The 17,466-nt window shown below is 37.0% G+C and overlaps 1 protein-coding gene across 8 annotated transcripts in view; it reads left to right on the top strand.

The window, feature by feature from the left end:
• Positions 1-12,471, top strand: part of DDHD1 (DDHD domain containing 1) — a 91,307-nt gene extending 78,836 nt beyond the window's left edge. For 3 of the 8 annotated variants that reach the window (XM_029237667.1, XM_029237664.1, XM_029237665.1), the window contains 4 exons: positions 1,156-1,408; positions 2,423-2,614; positions 5,218-5,301; positions 10,254-12,471. In XM_029237667.1, the coding sequence (XP_029093500.1) occupies positions 1,156-1,408; positions 2,423-2,614; positions 5,218-5,301; positions 10,254-10,435 (711 nt within the window). In that variant the 3' untranslated portion in view covers positions 10,436-12,471. The remainder of the gene's footprint in view (positions 1-1,155; positions 1,409-2,422; positions 2,615-5,217; positions 5,302-10,253) is intronic. The other 5 variants (XM_029237666.1, XM_029237668.1, XM_029237669.1 and 2 more) reach the window with 4 other exon arrangements.
• Positions 12,472-17,466: the final 4,995 nt, after the last annotated feature.

Genomic DNA, 17,466 nt, shown 5'->3' with positions numbered 1-17,466 from the left:
GTAAAACGTGTGCAAAACACCCAGTTAGACCTTGAGTATTTTGTTCATATGCATTCATTTAACTCACTCTTCTATAACTTGAAGGTGAACTTGAGATCATAGGTGAACTCTAAACTTTCAGTATATACCCTATACTTTGTACAGTCTTAAACTTTGTTATTCAGTTGGCCCTTGAACAACTCAGGGGTTGGGGTACACCCTGTGCTCAGTCAAGAATTGGGGTGTAATTTTACAGGAAGCCCTCTGTATCCACCGTTCCACATCCACAGATTCAACCAACTGCAGATCATGTAGTGCTGTAACATGTAATTATGGGGGAAAAAATCCACGAATAAGTGGGCCCACGCAGTTCAAACCTGTGTTGTTCAAGGGTCAGCTGTATTATAAAGGAGGGTTCCAAACTTATTATTACAAATTATTTTTATTATTCATTTTATAGTTCTTCTGTGAAAATTTATTTTAAATAGCTTATGTCAGAATTGTGCTAGGCAGTTTTTCCAAAGTTATCTATTCTTCCCAACATCCTTGTGAGGTAGTAGGAAGTGTTATCTCCTTTCTATAGCTCAGGAAACTGAGGCTCTGAGACCTTGTGACTTGGTGAGTGTCATATAGTTAATAAGTGACAGAGGCCAGAATATGAACTCAGGGAGTTCTGATGCCAAGTCCATTGGCTTTTCTGCTGTATCATCCCTACTTCACATTAGACAAATGGTCTTATACCATCATCTCGTGTTTGTTAGTATATGAATCTACTTGAAAGTAGGGCTTACTGGGAGCTTAGATATTAAACATTGACCTTATTTGCTGTGTTCCAGGGTACTGCTTACTGCTTCAGTTTTGTTTGTGAGACTAATATAAATCTAATTGCTAGATGATATCAGAACCCAATAAAAATGAATATTTCTCTGAAAAACAAATGAGTGGGCACTATTAGTCTAGACTAATTGTTTTTTTATAATCTCATCAAGGATCTATAATTAGACAAACTACATATTATTAACAGTGAAGAAATAAGAACGCATGTTAAGAATATCAGGTTTTTAAACATTTGCTAAGGTCTACTGAGCATGCAATAAAATAAGAATGAACAGTTTACTAAAATCCAAGCATTGTACCTTAATGTTTTGTTTCTTTGAATTTTTTTTTTAAATCAAGGCTTATAGATTAGAACCGTTAATACTGAAACACTACAGCAACATTTCACCAGTCCAGATCCACTGGTATAATACTTCCAATCCTCTACCTTATGAGTATATGAAGCCAAGCTTTCTTCACCCAGCAAAAGAACCTACCTCAATTTCAGACAGTGAAGGCATTTCAACAATACCAAGCCCTGTGACTTCACCAGTCTTGTCCCGCCGACATTATGGGGAATCTATAACAAATATAGGCAAAGCAAGCATATTAGGTAATTTCTTTTCAGTATTCCTTATCAATGAATTTAAGCACTTTTATATAGACATTAAATTTTAAGTACTTGGAAATACCCTATGTATTACAAAACATCCAGCAGTTAATCCTTGTGGTTAGTGTTAACCACCTTCTCACTGTTCATATTTGAGGGCAAAAGCCCTAGAGTTCTCTTAATTAGATCAGATCCTGTAGTTAAAGAATATAAGACAGCTGGATGCACAAAAGAAGATCGGGGAATCCAGTCCCTCATTTTAATCTTGGCCCCATCGCTTACTGTGAGATCTTGGGAAGTCACGTAGTTTTTAATGCTCTGATTCCTCATCCATGAAATGAGGGAGTGCTTGAGTACTAAGGGTGCCCCTGCCGACCAGTTCTCTGATCCCTGTCCTAAGAGTCTCTCGAAATATGTGTCCTTCCTGAGGGCAACAAGGGTATTTAATTTCTCTTTGAATGATCTCCAGTACCAGCCACAATGGTGTAGCGCCTGAGTTCAATTCTGTGCCACTTTAGTTTGTCCATTGCTTTTGGTTACAAGTTGCCTTAGTATAAAATGCCACAAGATGGCACTATAAAAAGGCTTTATCTGCTGGACTCATTGATATTTGACTTCGTCATAAAGATTGTTTATTCATAGCTTTTTATAACATATCCACTTAACCTCAGGAGTAAGCATATCAATAGTGAATATATGCCCACGTGAATGGCATGGTTCTTTTTATTAACATTTGTAATCTTACGAAATACTTTAAAAAACAATGATCACGAATAAAATAGAATCTTTACTCCTTTGTAAGCTATATTCCTGGAGTTTGTACAACTCTTATTCTATTCAACGCCATTTTTATTTAGAAACCTACAATATAAATTGTAATTTTCTTATGTACCCACCCTGGAAAAACGTGACTAGGGCTTAGTCCCTCTGCCAACTGGCTGTAAATATGGGTGGTGCTCTTTAGCCTGGTGTGTGGTGTAATTCAGCAGAATGACTGCCCTGTTTTGTGAAATGTAGGGGCTGCGAGCATTGGAAAGGGACTTGGAGGAATGTTGTTCTCAAGGTTCGGACGTTCATCTGCATCACAGCCATCTGAGGCATCAAGGGACTCTGTGGAAGACGAGAAGAAGCCGGTTGCCTCACCTCCCACGTCCACTGTGGCAACGCAGACCCTTGCACATAGCAGTTCTGGCTTTCTTGACTCTGCATGTTAGTTCATACTGTTCTTTACAGGTTTACACCGTTCCTTTTTAAAACGTGCAGAGCACAGAGGGTTAAGATATTAACACTAGCAGTCAACTCTTAATCTAATCTAACGCCTGCCTTAGCTTTTAAAGAAACAATGCTTTTTCTTCTACTTACATTTTTAGGAATAATCCCTAGGTAAATGCATTTTTACCCTCTGCGTTGGTGAATTAAGTAAAGAGCATTAATAATCAGGGCCTTGTGGCACAGAGGTGTTACACATCAAGCATAAAACAAATCTCTTTGTGGTAAGCACTCCCTGATTTTTCTAAAGTGGTTTTTTGTTTTTAATATGGTCTTCTCAGCCTTAAAAATTCATGTAATTGCTTCAAACCTATGCTGTATTTACTCTTGATACTTTTTAAAACTGCTATGCCAAAGCTGTCCTGGTGCTAATCCCTCCGTTCCCTTCATCCAACCGAATTATAAAACCTTCAGAGCTTTAATTGTATTGGAACCACTGTATTGTTTCCAATCCTATCCCAGCTACCTTGTGTAAAATAGATACTCAAGAAATGAGTGAATGAAAGGATAATTATACTGGACTTATGTTAGAATGGAGCTTTATTTAATTTTTTCCAGTGGATTTATAAGGTCTAAACTCTTGAATAGTTGTGAAACACTAATACACTTAGTATATATTTACTTCCAAGGATGTAAACTTGAACCTTATTTTTAAATGTCCAGTAAAATAAGACTAATAAGTCAAGTCCTAGTTTTCCAATAAGGAAATGTTGACTCTGAAACTAGCTACTTCCTTTCTGTAACTATAGCAAGAAAATTTTATTTTCTTCCTCTAAAAATCTTGAAACATTTCATTTCAGATACTTAGAGCCTTGTTTTCTTACTGTGTCTGCTACTCTGAATTTTAAAACAACCAGCATTCATTGCCGTGCGACAGTCCTAGGGGCTGGATCTTTCTCCAGAGTCACCTCCACTCCATGATGAATTATCCTAGCCATTTCTGAGTTGGACATTCCTATTTGGGCCAATTCCATTTTTTTAACTTAATCCTATCTATGTCAGACTCTGAGTCTAAAATTAAAAATTTTATAGTTGCAAGCCTTTTGAACACTGCCTAGAAAATGCATTTCAGATTTTGATATTTGTACAAAATTCATAGTTTTCTTATAAGAGTTCCTATACTATTGCTGACTTAAACTCTCACTTCTGCTTACTATCAGAAATGAGATTGTGAAAATACAAAATTCTGTTATAACATGCAGATGTCAAAAGAAAACTAAACTTCTGAGGAAAAATAACTTCAAAGAATTTAGTAAAATGGCAGGTAAAAAGTCACAATTCCTTGTAAAGTTAATGCACAGCAATGATGCTAGTAACCATTAGGGTGAACGAGGGAACAAGAAGAGCAGGGTATTTTGAGCCCAAGAGACGGGATAATGAAGACATACAGAGAGAAGTCTATAGGGTCTGAGAGAAGAAACCTATCTTTTAGTTTTTCTACTATTTAACGTAGAAATTTCAAAGTGATAATAAAGAAGAAACCTATTTCTTCTTCCAGTACAAGTGAGTAGAGATGCTTAGATGTATTGCATTATTATATTTTAATATCTTAACAGAATATGTTTTCTGTCATTCCAGCATATAAATTCTTTGTTGGTCCTAATGGTAAATTACTTGCCAACTATAGACTCAACTAACTGTGAGCTAATCATGATTTCTTAGTTACATGTATTCATCTTTAGGTACAGATTTAAAAAGCCCAACTTTTAAAATTGGACCACTACTACAGGAGAATTATGCCTTTTAAATCAAATCCCCAAGATTCACCTTACTAATTCTTGGACTTGCTTCAGTAATACACTCTTCTATGTAATCCTGATTTAGACAAATTTCTTAAGTCATAATTGCTCTTTTGGCTATATGTTGCAAATCATAAAACCTTTCTTCTTTAAATCTTCTTTCTGGAATTTGGTCACTGTGATTAGGTGATTCTGGCTTCCTTTCTTCCTTCCTTCCTTCCTTTCTGCTCACATTTGATTGACTCTGTTCTTCTCGATAACCTTCATTCTGAAGCTACCGGCTTTGATTCTCTTGCTTTTTGAGGGTAAGATGGACACAGACTGTGAATTCATGATCAATCAGGTTTCTCTCTTTGAAGATTTAGTGTTGTCAGTTGAAACCATCTTATTGACATCAATTTGAAGCATCTTATATAGCTACTCTTCATTTCTTTTGAAAAGCATAGGCTTATTTCCAGTGGTTTTACCGTTTCATTTCTTGTACTCCCCTGTGTTTGTAACATATTATGAAAAGAATCTGTTTCTTTTAGCATTGTTTTGCCTCTAGGTTAGAACTTAAATGAACTATACATTTGGGAGATATTTGGGTGTTAACAGATTATGACATTATATTTCAGAGTTAATTATGCTTACATTTTCCATGAAAGAGCTCTTCACAAAAACCAACGTGTGTACTTCTTTATGTATGCTAGGTTTAATCAGCTTATTTGGGAGTATTGTTCTAACTTTTGGCCACCGCATCACTGAAGGCCATTTGTAACCATCAGCCAACACTTTACAGCATCTTGTGTTTTTTTTTCACAGATTTCAGACTTCAAGAATCGTTCTTTAATCTCCCACAACTTCTTTTTCCGGAAAATGTAATGCAGAATAAAGATAATACCCTCGGTATGGTATATGTCAGGAATAGCATTCAGAGCACTATGAAAATGATCTACTTAGATTTCTCCTGCTCATTGAAAAATTGGATCAGTTCTATGAGATCAGCTTGAATGTTACCATTAATAGACTATTTTATATGTATTCCCTTCCTGTATTTTCTAATCTTAAATATAGTGGTCCAGAAACCCCCGAGTATTGATTAGACCCTTAATGTGCTAAAATATATGATACTCCTATATGCTTCTACAAAGAAGGAACCTTTTAGAGAGGGGAGAAAAGCATGAGGCCATTCTCTTTCTCCTCTATTGCCCTACAGCCTTCAAAGAGATTCAGTATTCTTTTCATGTAATATACTTAAAAGGATTTCATAGTATAAAGGATTTTATCATTTCTAATTATTTCAGATATTAATAACACTTCCCCTAGGGCTGTTGGTATGCCATAACCGATACTGATTTCAACACAAATATTTAATGTTCTTTAGAGGTGTAGGTTCACTTTGAAAAAATTATTGATGTAAGAGATATTTTTAGTCTCTTTTAATTTTCAGCAGATTCAAAATGTATCAGTAAAGATTAATCTTAGCAGTTTAAAATTATTTTCGTCATTAACTTCTCATTCCTTTTTTTATAGCTTCTTTCTCTTTCCTTTTTTTTAAATATCGAATTTTACCTTTAACAAAAAAATAAGTTACAGGTGTTTCCTTGGATTTTTTAACCATATCTAATTTTATAATTTCTGTATTTATAATTGCTAATTTTCATGCACTTTTTCTATTGAAAAAAAAAAATCTTACTTGATACAGATTCCAAAACAGTGTTTCAGCATAACAGGCTGATTTGGGTTTTGGGCTCTATAACAGCAGTTTGTGTTGATCTAACTCAGTGAAATCCCCTCAAGAAATGATCTTATGATATGATAATAATGATAAGATATGATAAGATAAGATAAGATAAGAAAAGAATGATCTTATTCTCTCTGGTCCCTGTTCATGTAATGGTCACTTCCATAGAGAAATAATTGATGTGTGCTTTTTGCATATTTAGTTGGAGAAAGGAAAATTAATCCACTTACACATTTGTCCTACATTCAAGTAGTCCTTTTTATTCACTACCTTAAAACCATCCCAGCTACCCAAGCAATTAGACCACTAATCATCATTGCACCACCCTGATCTGATTCAGATGGTATTATGTATATGGCTTCTATTTTCTCTTTTCCTGTTTTTATTCATTCAACAATTTTACCATGAGCCAAGTAGGTAGTCACTAGAAAAGATACCAAGATGAAACGGATTTCAGTGCTGCCCATAAAGATTTTAAATGCTGGTGGGGAAGTTAAGTATTTTTTAGAGGGCATATATTCTAGTAGGGAAGGTAGATAACTACAGGAATAATTATAATATATGATAGAATGTGATGAGCCACATAACAGAGCAACAGGTAAAGGCCTCTGACAGTTCTAAGGAATGAGAAAATGATTTAACCTGGAGAAATCAAAAAAAGCTTTGTGGAAGTAGGATTTGGACAAGCAGAGATGAAGAGACAGTGCAGAGAGAATAAACAGCATAAGCAGAAACACAGAGGTGGGAAGCACAGAGTATGTAGAGAACCAGAAGTTAGTTTTGAGGAGAACTAAGGATGAGTGGAAGTGGGTAGTTCTGAATAATATGATCAGGAACATTTCTCCAACCAGATGGTAGAGGATCCAATAAATCTGGGCATCTCCAGGAGTTTCTTTATATTCAACCCATGAGCCTGTATTTACCCAAATAGCCCATCTGTTGTCAAATGTTAGGTATATGAATGTCTTTCAGGGTATATTAGTGTCGGGAAATTTGGGGGTTAGAAATGACAACTGATTATAAAACTCATTATGGAGTTTTTGTTATTTTTTTCAAATAAAGGATGGTTAGAGAATATTCTTAAATATATTTGAAGCTATGATAAGTCACAAAATTTAAATATCCCTTGGATGTCAAACACCTAACCACATGAAATATATAGTCGCTCTGAGGCAGCACAAAAATAAGAAGACATAATTTATCAAGAACTCTGAGCACAATCTTTCTTATTGCAAATGAATCTTTCACCAGTCATTTTGAAACCCAGTTTCCTTTACCTAGTACTTTAAGTGGTTTTCTTGGAATCTACCTGAAGCAAAAAATCATGCAATTATGACCATAATTGTTATTTACAAATAAGATAACTTTTAAGATTCATTACGTTTTTGAAAATTTCTCTCCAGGGAAGTTAAGACACTCCCATTAAATAGAAGAAGCCTGTCTAGTTAGTACACATTATAATACTAAGATGGTGACTTTCTATTCATATATTTTACTTTTCAACACCATATCCATGTTGACAGGCCCTGTGCACAAAAGAATTCTCTGCTGAAAGCACAGTGCTAATTGTTGATGATTGTTAAAAGCCAACAACCTTTTTTTCATTTTTACCTCTCTTCAATTGTTCAGGAATCTCATTCTTTTTTCTTTTTCTTTTTTTTTTTTTCTTTTTGTAGATAGAGGAATTTTAGCACTTAGGCACTCAAGAGAGAGAAAGAAGGACGAAGTGATGATTTTATGTTCTCCTTTCTTTTTGACCTAACTCAGTGAGAGAAACTCGGAAAAAACTACTAACCTGTATGGTGCCACCCCTTCTTGATATGGTAACAATGAGAAAGTGGGTCCAAGGCAACTCCGTGTAGATTTGGGCCAACTTTGGCCAAGAGCACATCTCATAGTACATATATTGATGGAATAGTGCTGCCATGTAGTAACCCCACTCCCTTGGGAATTCTGTGATCTACAGAAAGGGGGAAGATGAGACATAGGCCCTCTTACATCCATCCATCCACCTGTAAAACCAACACAAACGTGAGGTCAGCTGCAATGGCAGCCAGACTGCCGGGGGTAAACCTTTTAAGGAAGATGAGAGACTAAAATAGGTTCATCAGGTACAAGCTGGCTACCTAATTCCCATTTTGATGGGGACGACCTACAGATAAATAGAAAGGGACAGGGAGGGGCAATCTAGTTAGTGATACTTATTGAAGATCCTCTGGGTGATGAGAAGTACAAGGGCATATAATATAATGGAACAATAAATTTATCATTTGAGTTTATAGTATATGAAAGGCAGTGTTGCACAGTAATAGCATATTAAGAATAAATTTCAGGGACATAAAATCAAAGTGGAGCCAAATAACACTAGTTGAAAATCTCCCTTTCTTTGACTTTAAAACAACAGTTCAACCTAAGACTTGGACTAGGAAGACATTCTACAGTGGCATTTGAAAGTGAATTCTTAGAAATAACTTGGTGTGGGCTTCACCAATTTTACTGTGTATGTTTCCCATCTCTTCTGTTTTTCCTCTTCTTTCTCCTTTTTTTTCTTTATAACTAACTCCACCTTGACTCCTCTTCATGGTGCTCGAGAATTCATTTCCTCTTTTCATCTTCCTGTCTGTTGTGCCAGAATGTACCTACCAATTTAACACAAATGTCCCATGGAATACAAAAGGTAAAAAATTAAGACATTACTATCCCACAGTTCCACATGTGGATTTCAACTATTTCTTATTATGGATTAGCTTATCATAATTTAAATGAAAAAAATACTTTGTATTTTGTTTTTAAAAAAACTTTGTAAAAAGCCTATGTTGATATATTTCATCGGGTTTTATAACCTAACTGGGTAGATATTTTCTGACATTCTTTGTCAGAAAAGCACAATTGAATAGAAAATAACAACTGTAAATGCATTTTTAAATCACCAAATGGTATTGTCACAGAATACCTGTTTAAAATAAGCATTAGCTAAACATTTATGTGAAATCATTCTCTAAAATGATGTGATTTCCTATATGCAATTACCAAATTTCCAGGGTAAAGCAAAACCCAACTTTTTCTCCCACCCCCTTAGTTTTTGCCAGTTTTTCCTTTTCACATCTGCTGGTACTCTGAACAAAGAGCAGACTTTGAGTGTCTGAATAGTAGTGATTTCGGTGCTTTTTATTTTTAAGACAGACCCTTCAAAATATTGTATGTCTCATTGACAGTTTTAAAGGAGTTCCTGAAGATCAAATTATCGTTTTCTAAGTGTTTTATCTCTAAGGATTTGTTAGATGAACCGATCACAATCTTAGCACCTTGATTTGGTAAGGTGGTTTTTCTCTAACACGTATTGCAGGAACTTTCTGTGTGTTCAGAAGAGACTTGAGTGAATTCACTGAATTGTTTGAAGACAACACTGTTATAAAATGAAATCCTGCCTCTCAAGAATTACCATTGTTCCTCCCAGTTTAACTTTCCTGGCCACCTAGTGGATTCTTTTATTGAACAAACATTTAATGAGCGTGTATGTCCCAGGTGCATGTTAGGCCCTGCTGACAGGATAGAGACTAGGGTGTGTCGTGGCTGCCTTTGGGGAATTCAGCCAAGTGGAGAGGAAAACGTGGTAGGACTGTAATAGATGTTATCTTCCAACACGTCTCCCTGAGCCAGTTGATGTAGAGGGCCTCCCCAATGAAGGACCCTTTGAGTGCCCTGTTGCACTCCTGTAGACATTGTTATGTGTAAGCCTGGCCCATCATTCTGCAAGAAGGCTGTTTGCCTTATTTTACAGATTAGGCACAAAAATTAAATGGGAAAGCCAGCATTTGAGCCCAGTTTCTTTATTCCAAATATACTATGTGATACCAAGCGAGATTTTTGTTTTCTTGCTTTATTATTCCATATTGACCTGAGCACACAAAGGAAAGGGTTCACCAAATAGAATCCTGAGCTGCTGAGGCTCTTGAGTATTTTTTCCTGTAAGATTAGAGTGGAAAGTCACTTTTTAAAAAATAGTAATAATAATTAGGAGAGTCACTTCTATTTGGTAAATTTTTATTCTCAACTCTAGTAAGTCTGTATAGAACCAATCTTGTAATACTTGTTTGACTTCTTTTCTTTTTAGTGGAATTGGATCACAGAATTGATTTTGAACTCAGAGAAGGCCTTGTGGAGAGCCGCTATTGGTCAGCTGTCACATCGCACACTGCCTATTGGTCGTCCTTGGATGTTGCCCTCTTTCTTTTAACCTTCATGTACAAACATGAGCACGATAATAGTGCAAAACCCAACTTTGATCCAGTCTGAACTGTTGAAGGACATTAATGGCCCCAAACTGATTTTTTTCTGTTAAAATATATGTGTCAACATATGGAAGTTTCAGGTTTAAGTATGTTTCACTTTTGTTTAGGGTAAGAAATATTTGAATTTAGAAGCACTTTATTTTACTTTAAAAAACAAAGCAAATGTTCCGTCTGAAAGAAGTTACTTATAGTTTTCATCATTTTAAGTATGAGTCTGACAGAACCCCCTGCAGAGAATCAAGCAAGACCTGGAAGTAAGGAGGACTTGGGTGGACTGCAAGGTTATAGATCACAATCTAGTTTCTCCCAGATATAAAGGCATATTAATGGGTTGAATCTAATGTATTAACCAAAATATGTTATAAATCTAAAATGATCAAGGTCCAAGGTATTCTACATAAAGATCACAAGGTGGTATCATTGTTTTCGATTTCCGTGAAAGCTTCCATTTCCACAATTTCTTTGAAACATGAGTGTAACAGATTTTAAATGTTTTGAATTTAACTTGTTTAGAAAAACTAATGCTAAAATAGAAACAACATTTTAACTATTTATAGTTTATTACCTCTGACTAATTGTTTTATGTCAATGTATGAAACATTACATTTTTTTAAATGTTTCCTTTGAACAATTTAAGAACCACATTTATTTTCTATAGTGTTAAGACCCTTTTTAATCAGAACTCCATCTTTTTACTCTTCAGATGAATATATAGACACTGTGGCATACTTTCAGCATTTTTTTCATTAAAAAGTTGTAGTTTTACACAAATAACACTAGTTCAATTATTTTGAAAAAAAATGAACTTTTTATTATGTCCCGTGTACCTCAGAGAAAGCTAAAGTTTTCTAAACTTGACATGGAATACTCCATAATGGGTACATTTAATAAACTTTACTGGAAAATTAGTAAACTTCTTTGGAGTAGGGAGTATGACAACTAAATTTTAAGTATATAAACGTCTGTGTGCCAAACAATTAACATATAAAAAGGGGATGGAGTGCCACTAACAAATTTTATTTTTAAAGTGTTTAAGGAATCGTAATTGAGACATAGACACAATAGTTCAGGATTCTGAGGCATTGAAAGAGTTTCCTCAGCTGTAATTTTTTCCACAGTGCTTTTCATCTGAGGAGCTCAAAGTGCTTTGCGATTTAATAACCTATGTAGTAGCTTCTTGAGGTAAGTAAATGAGTGTTATTCTCGTGTTACATGTTAGTACACTAAGGCACCAAAACATTTAAAGTGCCTTGATTACAGAGCAGATCAGAGCTCAGACTGAAGACAGACCATATTCTTTTATGTGCTCTTCATTGATAATTCACATGTGACCTCTTGTTTTGCAAACAGTAATAATAACAGAAGTTGCAATTCATAATTTGGAGAAATGACTGTGAAGCCAGTACTTTACCCTACTCGTCATACACATTCTTGGGTTCTCACACTCAAAGGAGGAGTTACTTAGAGGGGATCAGTAGCCATCTCTGCAACAACCAACCCATACTTCTGAGAAGCTTCCACTGGGTTCCACTTAAGGTGCTGTCTTTGCTTATCTTAAGCTCCCCAGGAATCGTCAAACTGGGAGGAAAGTTGGCCGGTCGTACATCTCACCTTCTCCTTCCTTTTTAAGATGATAGAATCTTTGGATTACTTGTAGGTTTTACTCAGCACTGTCCTCTATCTGTTTTGGCCTTTCATTGAATTTGCACAACATAAAGCACTTCTATTTAGTGCTTAAAAAGATCCCAAGGCTCCATGCCCAAATACGTGACTCACTAAGAAACTCTTGCTATAAAAGGCTTTTGAGGCAATCTTAGCAAAGCTGAAGCAATGTCTTTCGAATTTAGAGATTCCTGTGAACTCAGGTCATTCTCATACCCTGTTTATTTCGTAGGTCTATTTAGTTCTCAGGAGAAATAAACTCGTATCCCATATGACTTTATCATTAAAGGTATGTGAGCATTTGGGTGGTATGACACTCAAATGCCTAAGAGCTTTAAGGGATTCATTCTCTTTTTTTTTTTTTTTTTTTTTTTGGCTGCTCTGGGTCTTCGTGCGGCTTGCAGCTTCTCTAGTTGCAGGCTTAGTTGAGGTATGTGGGATTTTAGTTCCCCAACCATGGATTGGACCTGGACACCCTGCATTGGAAGCGTGGAGTCTCAACCACTGGACCACTAGGGAAGTCCCAAGGGATTCATTCTTAACCATTAGAATGTGAAGAGCCCCTTTTACCTGAGAGGAGTGAAAACCTAGCAAACCTTTTCATTTGATATAGAGTAAAAAGAAAAGTATATTCCCATAGCTATAGGAATATATCTGCTTCCCTTTTTTCATATTGAGGAAAAAAATCCAATTTAACCACATGGAAGTTATTTGAGTTCTTGAAAACAACATTCAAAACCTCCTTTTCAAAATGAGATATTCTGGATTATTGGATAGGGGTTTTGTTTTCAATTCATTATTTCATCAATAGAGATGGTGATTTTGATTTCACAGTACTCTTGTTTCCATGTCTCTGCATGTTATCATGGTATGTACTTATATGTACTCAAGTAATATACAGAGTATGTGTAATTCTAGCTTGACTTAGAAGCTGAGTCAGTTACTGAGTAATATTTTGCAACTTTATTCCAACAAGTACTAAATTTTTGATACCATTAAAATTTTATTCTCTATTTTGTGTACCTGCTATGATGATTCTTCTGAGTACTGGTCAGATTGTTCAAACAATTTTAATCCAGCTAGGTCCCCAAGAATTATTTAAACTTAGAATAAGGAGAATGTTTTGTTAGTTCATAACTTTATTTTCAACAGTAATTATGCTTGTGTTATAATCCAGTGTTACAGTATATTAGAACATATTATAAAATGTACTCAGTTTCTCATAGCAAGCCTTAGGAATCTTATGTTTGACTTCTATTAAATAGCATCTGTCAGCCTTTGGAAATTCTCACATTGAACGTTCTGTAGAAGCCCTCAGACAGTGACATGTAAACATTCATCTCATTCTCATTTTCTCTCTGTTGTTTCCTCGTTGGGGGCTGAAGCATTCGGATCATATCCTTCCCCCAAAGAGTAAACAGAGGAAAGGAAACCATCAGTGGAGTGTCACGGCCAACTCCACAACTCCTTCCAGTGATGACACTTGAGCCCTTTAAGGTGGAATCGGACCAAACCTAGAAAGTTTACTGTAAGGCCTACAGTAGAGGGAAAAAAACTGAATTGCTTTCTGATTAGGTTAGTTAATATTTCTGTCTTTCAGCTGTAGTGAGTAAGGCATTTGGACAATTGAGAAAACTAATTTGAGTGTTATGTCTTAACAATTGTTTCAATAATCTTTTGTTAGCATGGAAATGGGGCTAAAAAAGATACGCGATATTAAAGAAGAGTCAAGGCAGAGCTAAAAAGAGGATGTAGCAGTCATTGACTGGAGAAAGAACTAGAACTTGACCAGACAGTCTTGAGTGTTCGGTAGGTAACTTCTGTGGTTACTCTCAAGTGTCTTTTACCCAGATTCTGCTGTCATCCCTGCACCTCAGGCCTCTGCCAGGAGTCAGACGGTCCTCTGGCTGAATTTGAAACACACACATTAAATCCTTTTATGGTTAGGTATGGGCAATGCATATAGTTTCCTGACATTTTATAATAACTTACCTACATAGAAAAACTTCTGCTGTATCTACAGCAGATTTGGCAGGAAGCGCCTCGACTGAACTCTGAACTCTGTTACTTCTAGGATGGTCTAGGAAGCCTGCAGACCACACTGTCTCCTTTTGCAGTAGTCAGAGGGAAAGGAAGTTGCCAAGGAAATATGTGTAGTATTGAGCTTGGAGCAGTGTACAGAATGGCAGGATATAAAATTTCATCTCAAAGGTCTCATTTAGTAAATGTTACTGCTGGCATGATAACAGCCTGGGTCATATGCGTCCTATTTTAGTCTTCATTGGATGTTTGCAATGATTCAAAGGATCCTAAAATTTCAGGGTTTGTTCAGATTTTAGAGGTCATCTAGTCCAACCCTGTTTTAGTTTCATGTAAGCATTTAAATAGCATAAAGGTCATGAAAAGTGAAGTGAGGGGTGGCATGTTAGGTTCAGCCCAAAGACATTGAGAGACTAAATACTCAGCAGTAGAGGAGGCAATTTGATGGTGTCTCTAAGGAAAAATGTCGTTGACCACAGTAGAATTCTAAAGCTGGAAGGGCTGTAGATATCCTCATTTTCCAAAGCATGTTCTGGGAACTTCAATAGATGTCGGTTCAGAAAATAAGTTTGAGAAATACCAAATTTAGAAGATTCCTTTACAGCAGGACTTTCAGGAGCCTCTGATGCATTAAATGCAGTGTGAATCTACTTGGTGCTGTGGGGTGCAGGAGGGGGAGTTTTTCCAAACGTATTTAACCATAACTTTATATGAATATACTTAGAGAAATGCCATCACATTTAATTCCTGTATTTTACAGAGGTGTATCGTTTTGTTTGACAAGTGACCACTCCCACCCTATAAGGTCACATGGCCAGCCAATGACAGAGTCAGAATTAGAACCTAGTCCCCTGATTCCCAGCTTTGTCTTACACCACAGTGCCTGTTTCCTTCGCATAATACATATCGAGCTCCTAAATGGCAGAAACTACCTCGGGGCGGGGGTGGGGGGTGGGGTGGGGGAGGGGGAGGTGTGTGTGTGTGTGTGTGTGTGTGTGTGTGTGTGTGTGTCTCTTCGTCTCTTCCCCATCTCCTCCCCAGGAGGAGCTCCTGATGCTTTAGGAGCTGTGAGCTCTCAAAGAATGGCTCTAGGCTTGAGTTCCCCAGTTGGTCTCCTTTGTTCCCAGGCTCTCCGGAAAGAGTGCCCTACCGGGTCTGGATAGACTTCCTTTCGTGTCTTAGATTCAAAATACCCAAAAAAAAGAAAAGCAAAAGAGGAAATTTCCTGGCAGTCCAGTGGTTAGGACTCCGTGCTTTCACTGCCGAGGGCTGGGTGGCACAATCAAAGAAAATAATAATAAGCAAAAGAATGAAAAAAATAAGAGCCAAAATGCCCAGGATACATTGTATTAGTTTTCCATTCTAGTGACAAATACAAACTTGGTAGGGAAACAAGTTGCGCAGTGTTAAATAATGTTTAATATTCCTTTTGTTTCCTTTCTATACTGTTTATATGTTGACCTTTTATCAATTCATGACAAGCAGAGCCCTTCTAAAACTGTTCCAACATAGGTTAACTAATAGAAATTTTAAAATTCAAGTACTATGTGGAGAATATGAGACGAGTTTCTGGTGTGTGTGCGTGTTTTCCCCAAAAACAGTCTCTTGGCAGGTAGTTAGCATGAACTTTTCCTCGGCCTTTGTGTTTGAATAGGGGTGGGAGTGCACTTAGTATTGTCTGTTACCTTCTGGCTTTTCATTTATGTGTCACAGAGTGCATCTCGCTTCCTTCCCACTGTACAGTTGCCAGGCTGTGTTGGGAAGCTGTTCTTTAGGGAGGTTACATCTGGTCTTCTGTTGGAGAGTAAGATGAAAAACAAGTATGTTAATACTTGACCTTTAGTACTTTCTCCTGGAAGACATCGAATATCTATGAGCTCCTTCATACCTTCCCTTGACGACACCCACACTCACTACCATCTCTGCTTGATCTCTGAAAATATTTGATTCCCCATGAGCTTTGTGATGGAAAAGTACAACCATTTTGTGGGTCTAAGGCTGTCATAATAAATCCAAACTCCACCAGTAAGAGTCTGGGAAGTTTTTTGTTTTTTGCTCTTAGGTACAATTCTCAGAGGCAGCTAACACTATGACTCTCTTGCGACCCTTACGTTGTTGCCTTTCTTTCAGCTTCTGTGACCTCTTCTTGCGTTTACCCTCCCCAAGTGCTGTCAGTGACTGCAGTAACAATTCACAGAAGGTGGCCTTTTTCCTTCCCTTTCCTTTGTTGCCTTTCATTTCCAGTTAGCAAAGCAGGTTAGCTTTCTCAGAATGTTCAGTTTTACTGAAGCATTATTCCCGTTTGATCTCTGTAGTGATCAGTTCAGAGGGCAAAAAGTATATAACTTTCATTTTAGAATTGTCCGGTTTTGATTTTTCTCATTTGGAACTAGTGCATGCACCTTTAATAATTTCAAGGAAGTGAGAGATAAATGTAGTTGTCTCCTGGATTACACTGTTTCTCTAGCTGAATGATCCATTCATTATCTCATTCACCAAGTGCAAGTAATTGTGCCCTCTAGTAAACAGCCTCAAAGAGTAGGCTGTTCTAAGCATTCTTGGGAACATAGTCCTCCTAATCTTTGATTAGATAATCCAGAAAGTTCATGAAGAGTGAAAATATTAAAATCTACCTCTTCACGAGGAATGGCCACCACACTGCCTCCTACTAGGAGGGTCGGTGGCCACTGTGGCACACTGGCTCCCTCCAACGTGAGAGGAAAAGGTTAGCACATTCTGATCTTGTAGAATAAAGCCCATTCACAGCTTCTCAATTGTGAATGGGTCAAAAGATGACCATAGTCCTCAGGCTTTCAGGCTAATCTGAATATGTGATCACTGAGAAAATTAAGTCCAAGAACCCATACAGATTGGGACCAATCACTACGACAGTTCCACTTAACTTCCCATTTCCCTCACCCTTTGGTTGGTGCCAGACTGACTGAAAAGTAGGGTTTTAGGTGTATTTTGTAAGAATCCAGGCATTTCAGTGCTAGACAAAAGCAATTCCCTCAAGTGGTATTGACTTTAGATTGGGAAATAAATGGCCAGGATGTAGGGACTACATATAGAATTGAGACGGGACAGTGTATGAACTGGAGAAAGAAAAGGCAAACATGGGGAAGGAAAGAAACTTGGCACCTGGTCATGATAGTCTGACAGTTTAGACATTTCATTTTCAGAGAAGGCAGGGGGTGATAGGGTGGCATGGGTCTGATCACAACATCTCTTGAACTGAAGCCCTTGGATGGTTCCATTTATCATTGGAGGCCCTACACCCTAGCCCAACCTGCACCTCCTGCCTGAGTTCTCACTGCCTATCTTCAGCAGCAT

Source organism: Monodon monoceros, unplaced genomic scaffold (genome assembly GCF_005190385.1).
Source record: "Monodon monoceros isolate NGI ecotype Baffin Bay Population unplaced genomic scaffold, NGI_Narwhal_1 Super_Scaffold_21, whole genome shotgun sequence".
Classification (NCBI taxonomy): domain Eukaryota; kingdom Metazoa; phylum Chordata; class Mammalia; order Artiodactyla; family Monodontidae; genus Monodon; species Monodon monoceros.
Note: the sequence above shows the minus strand (reverse complement) of the source record. Positions and strands in the feature narration are given on the sequence as shown.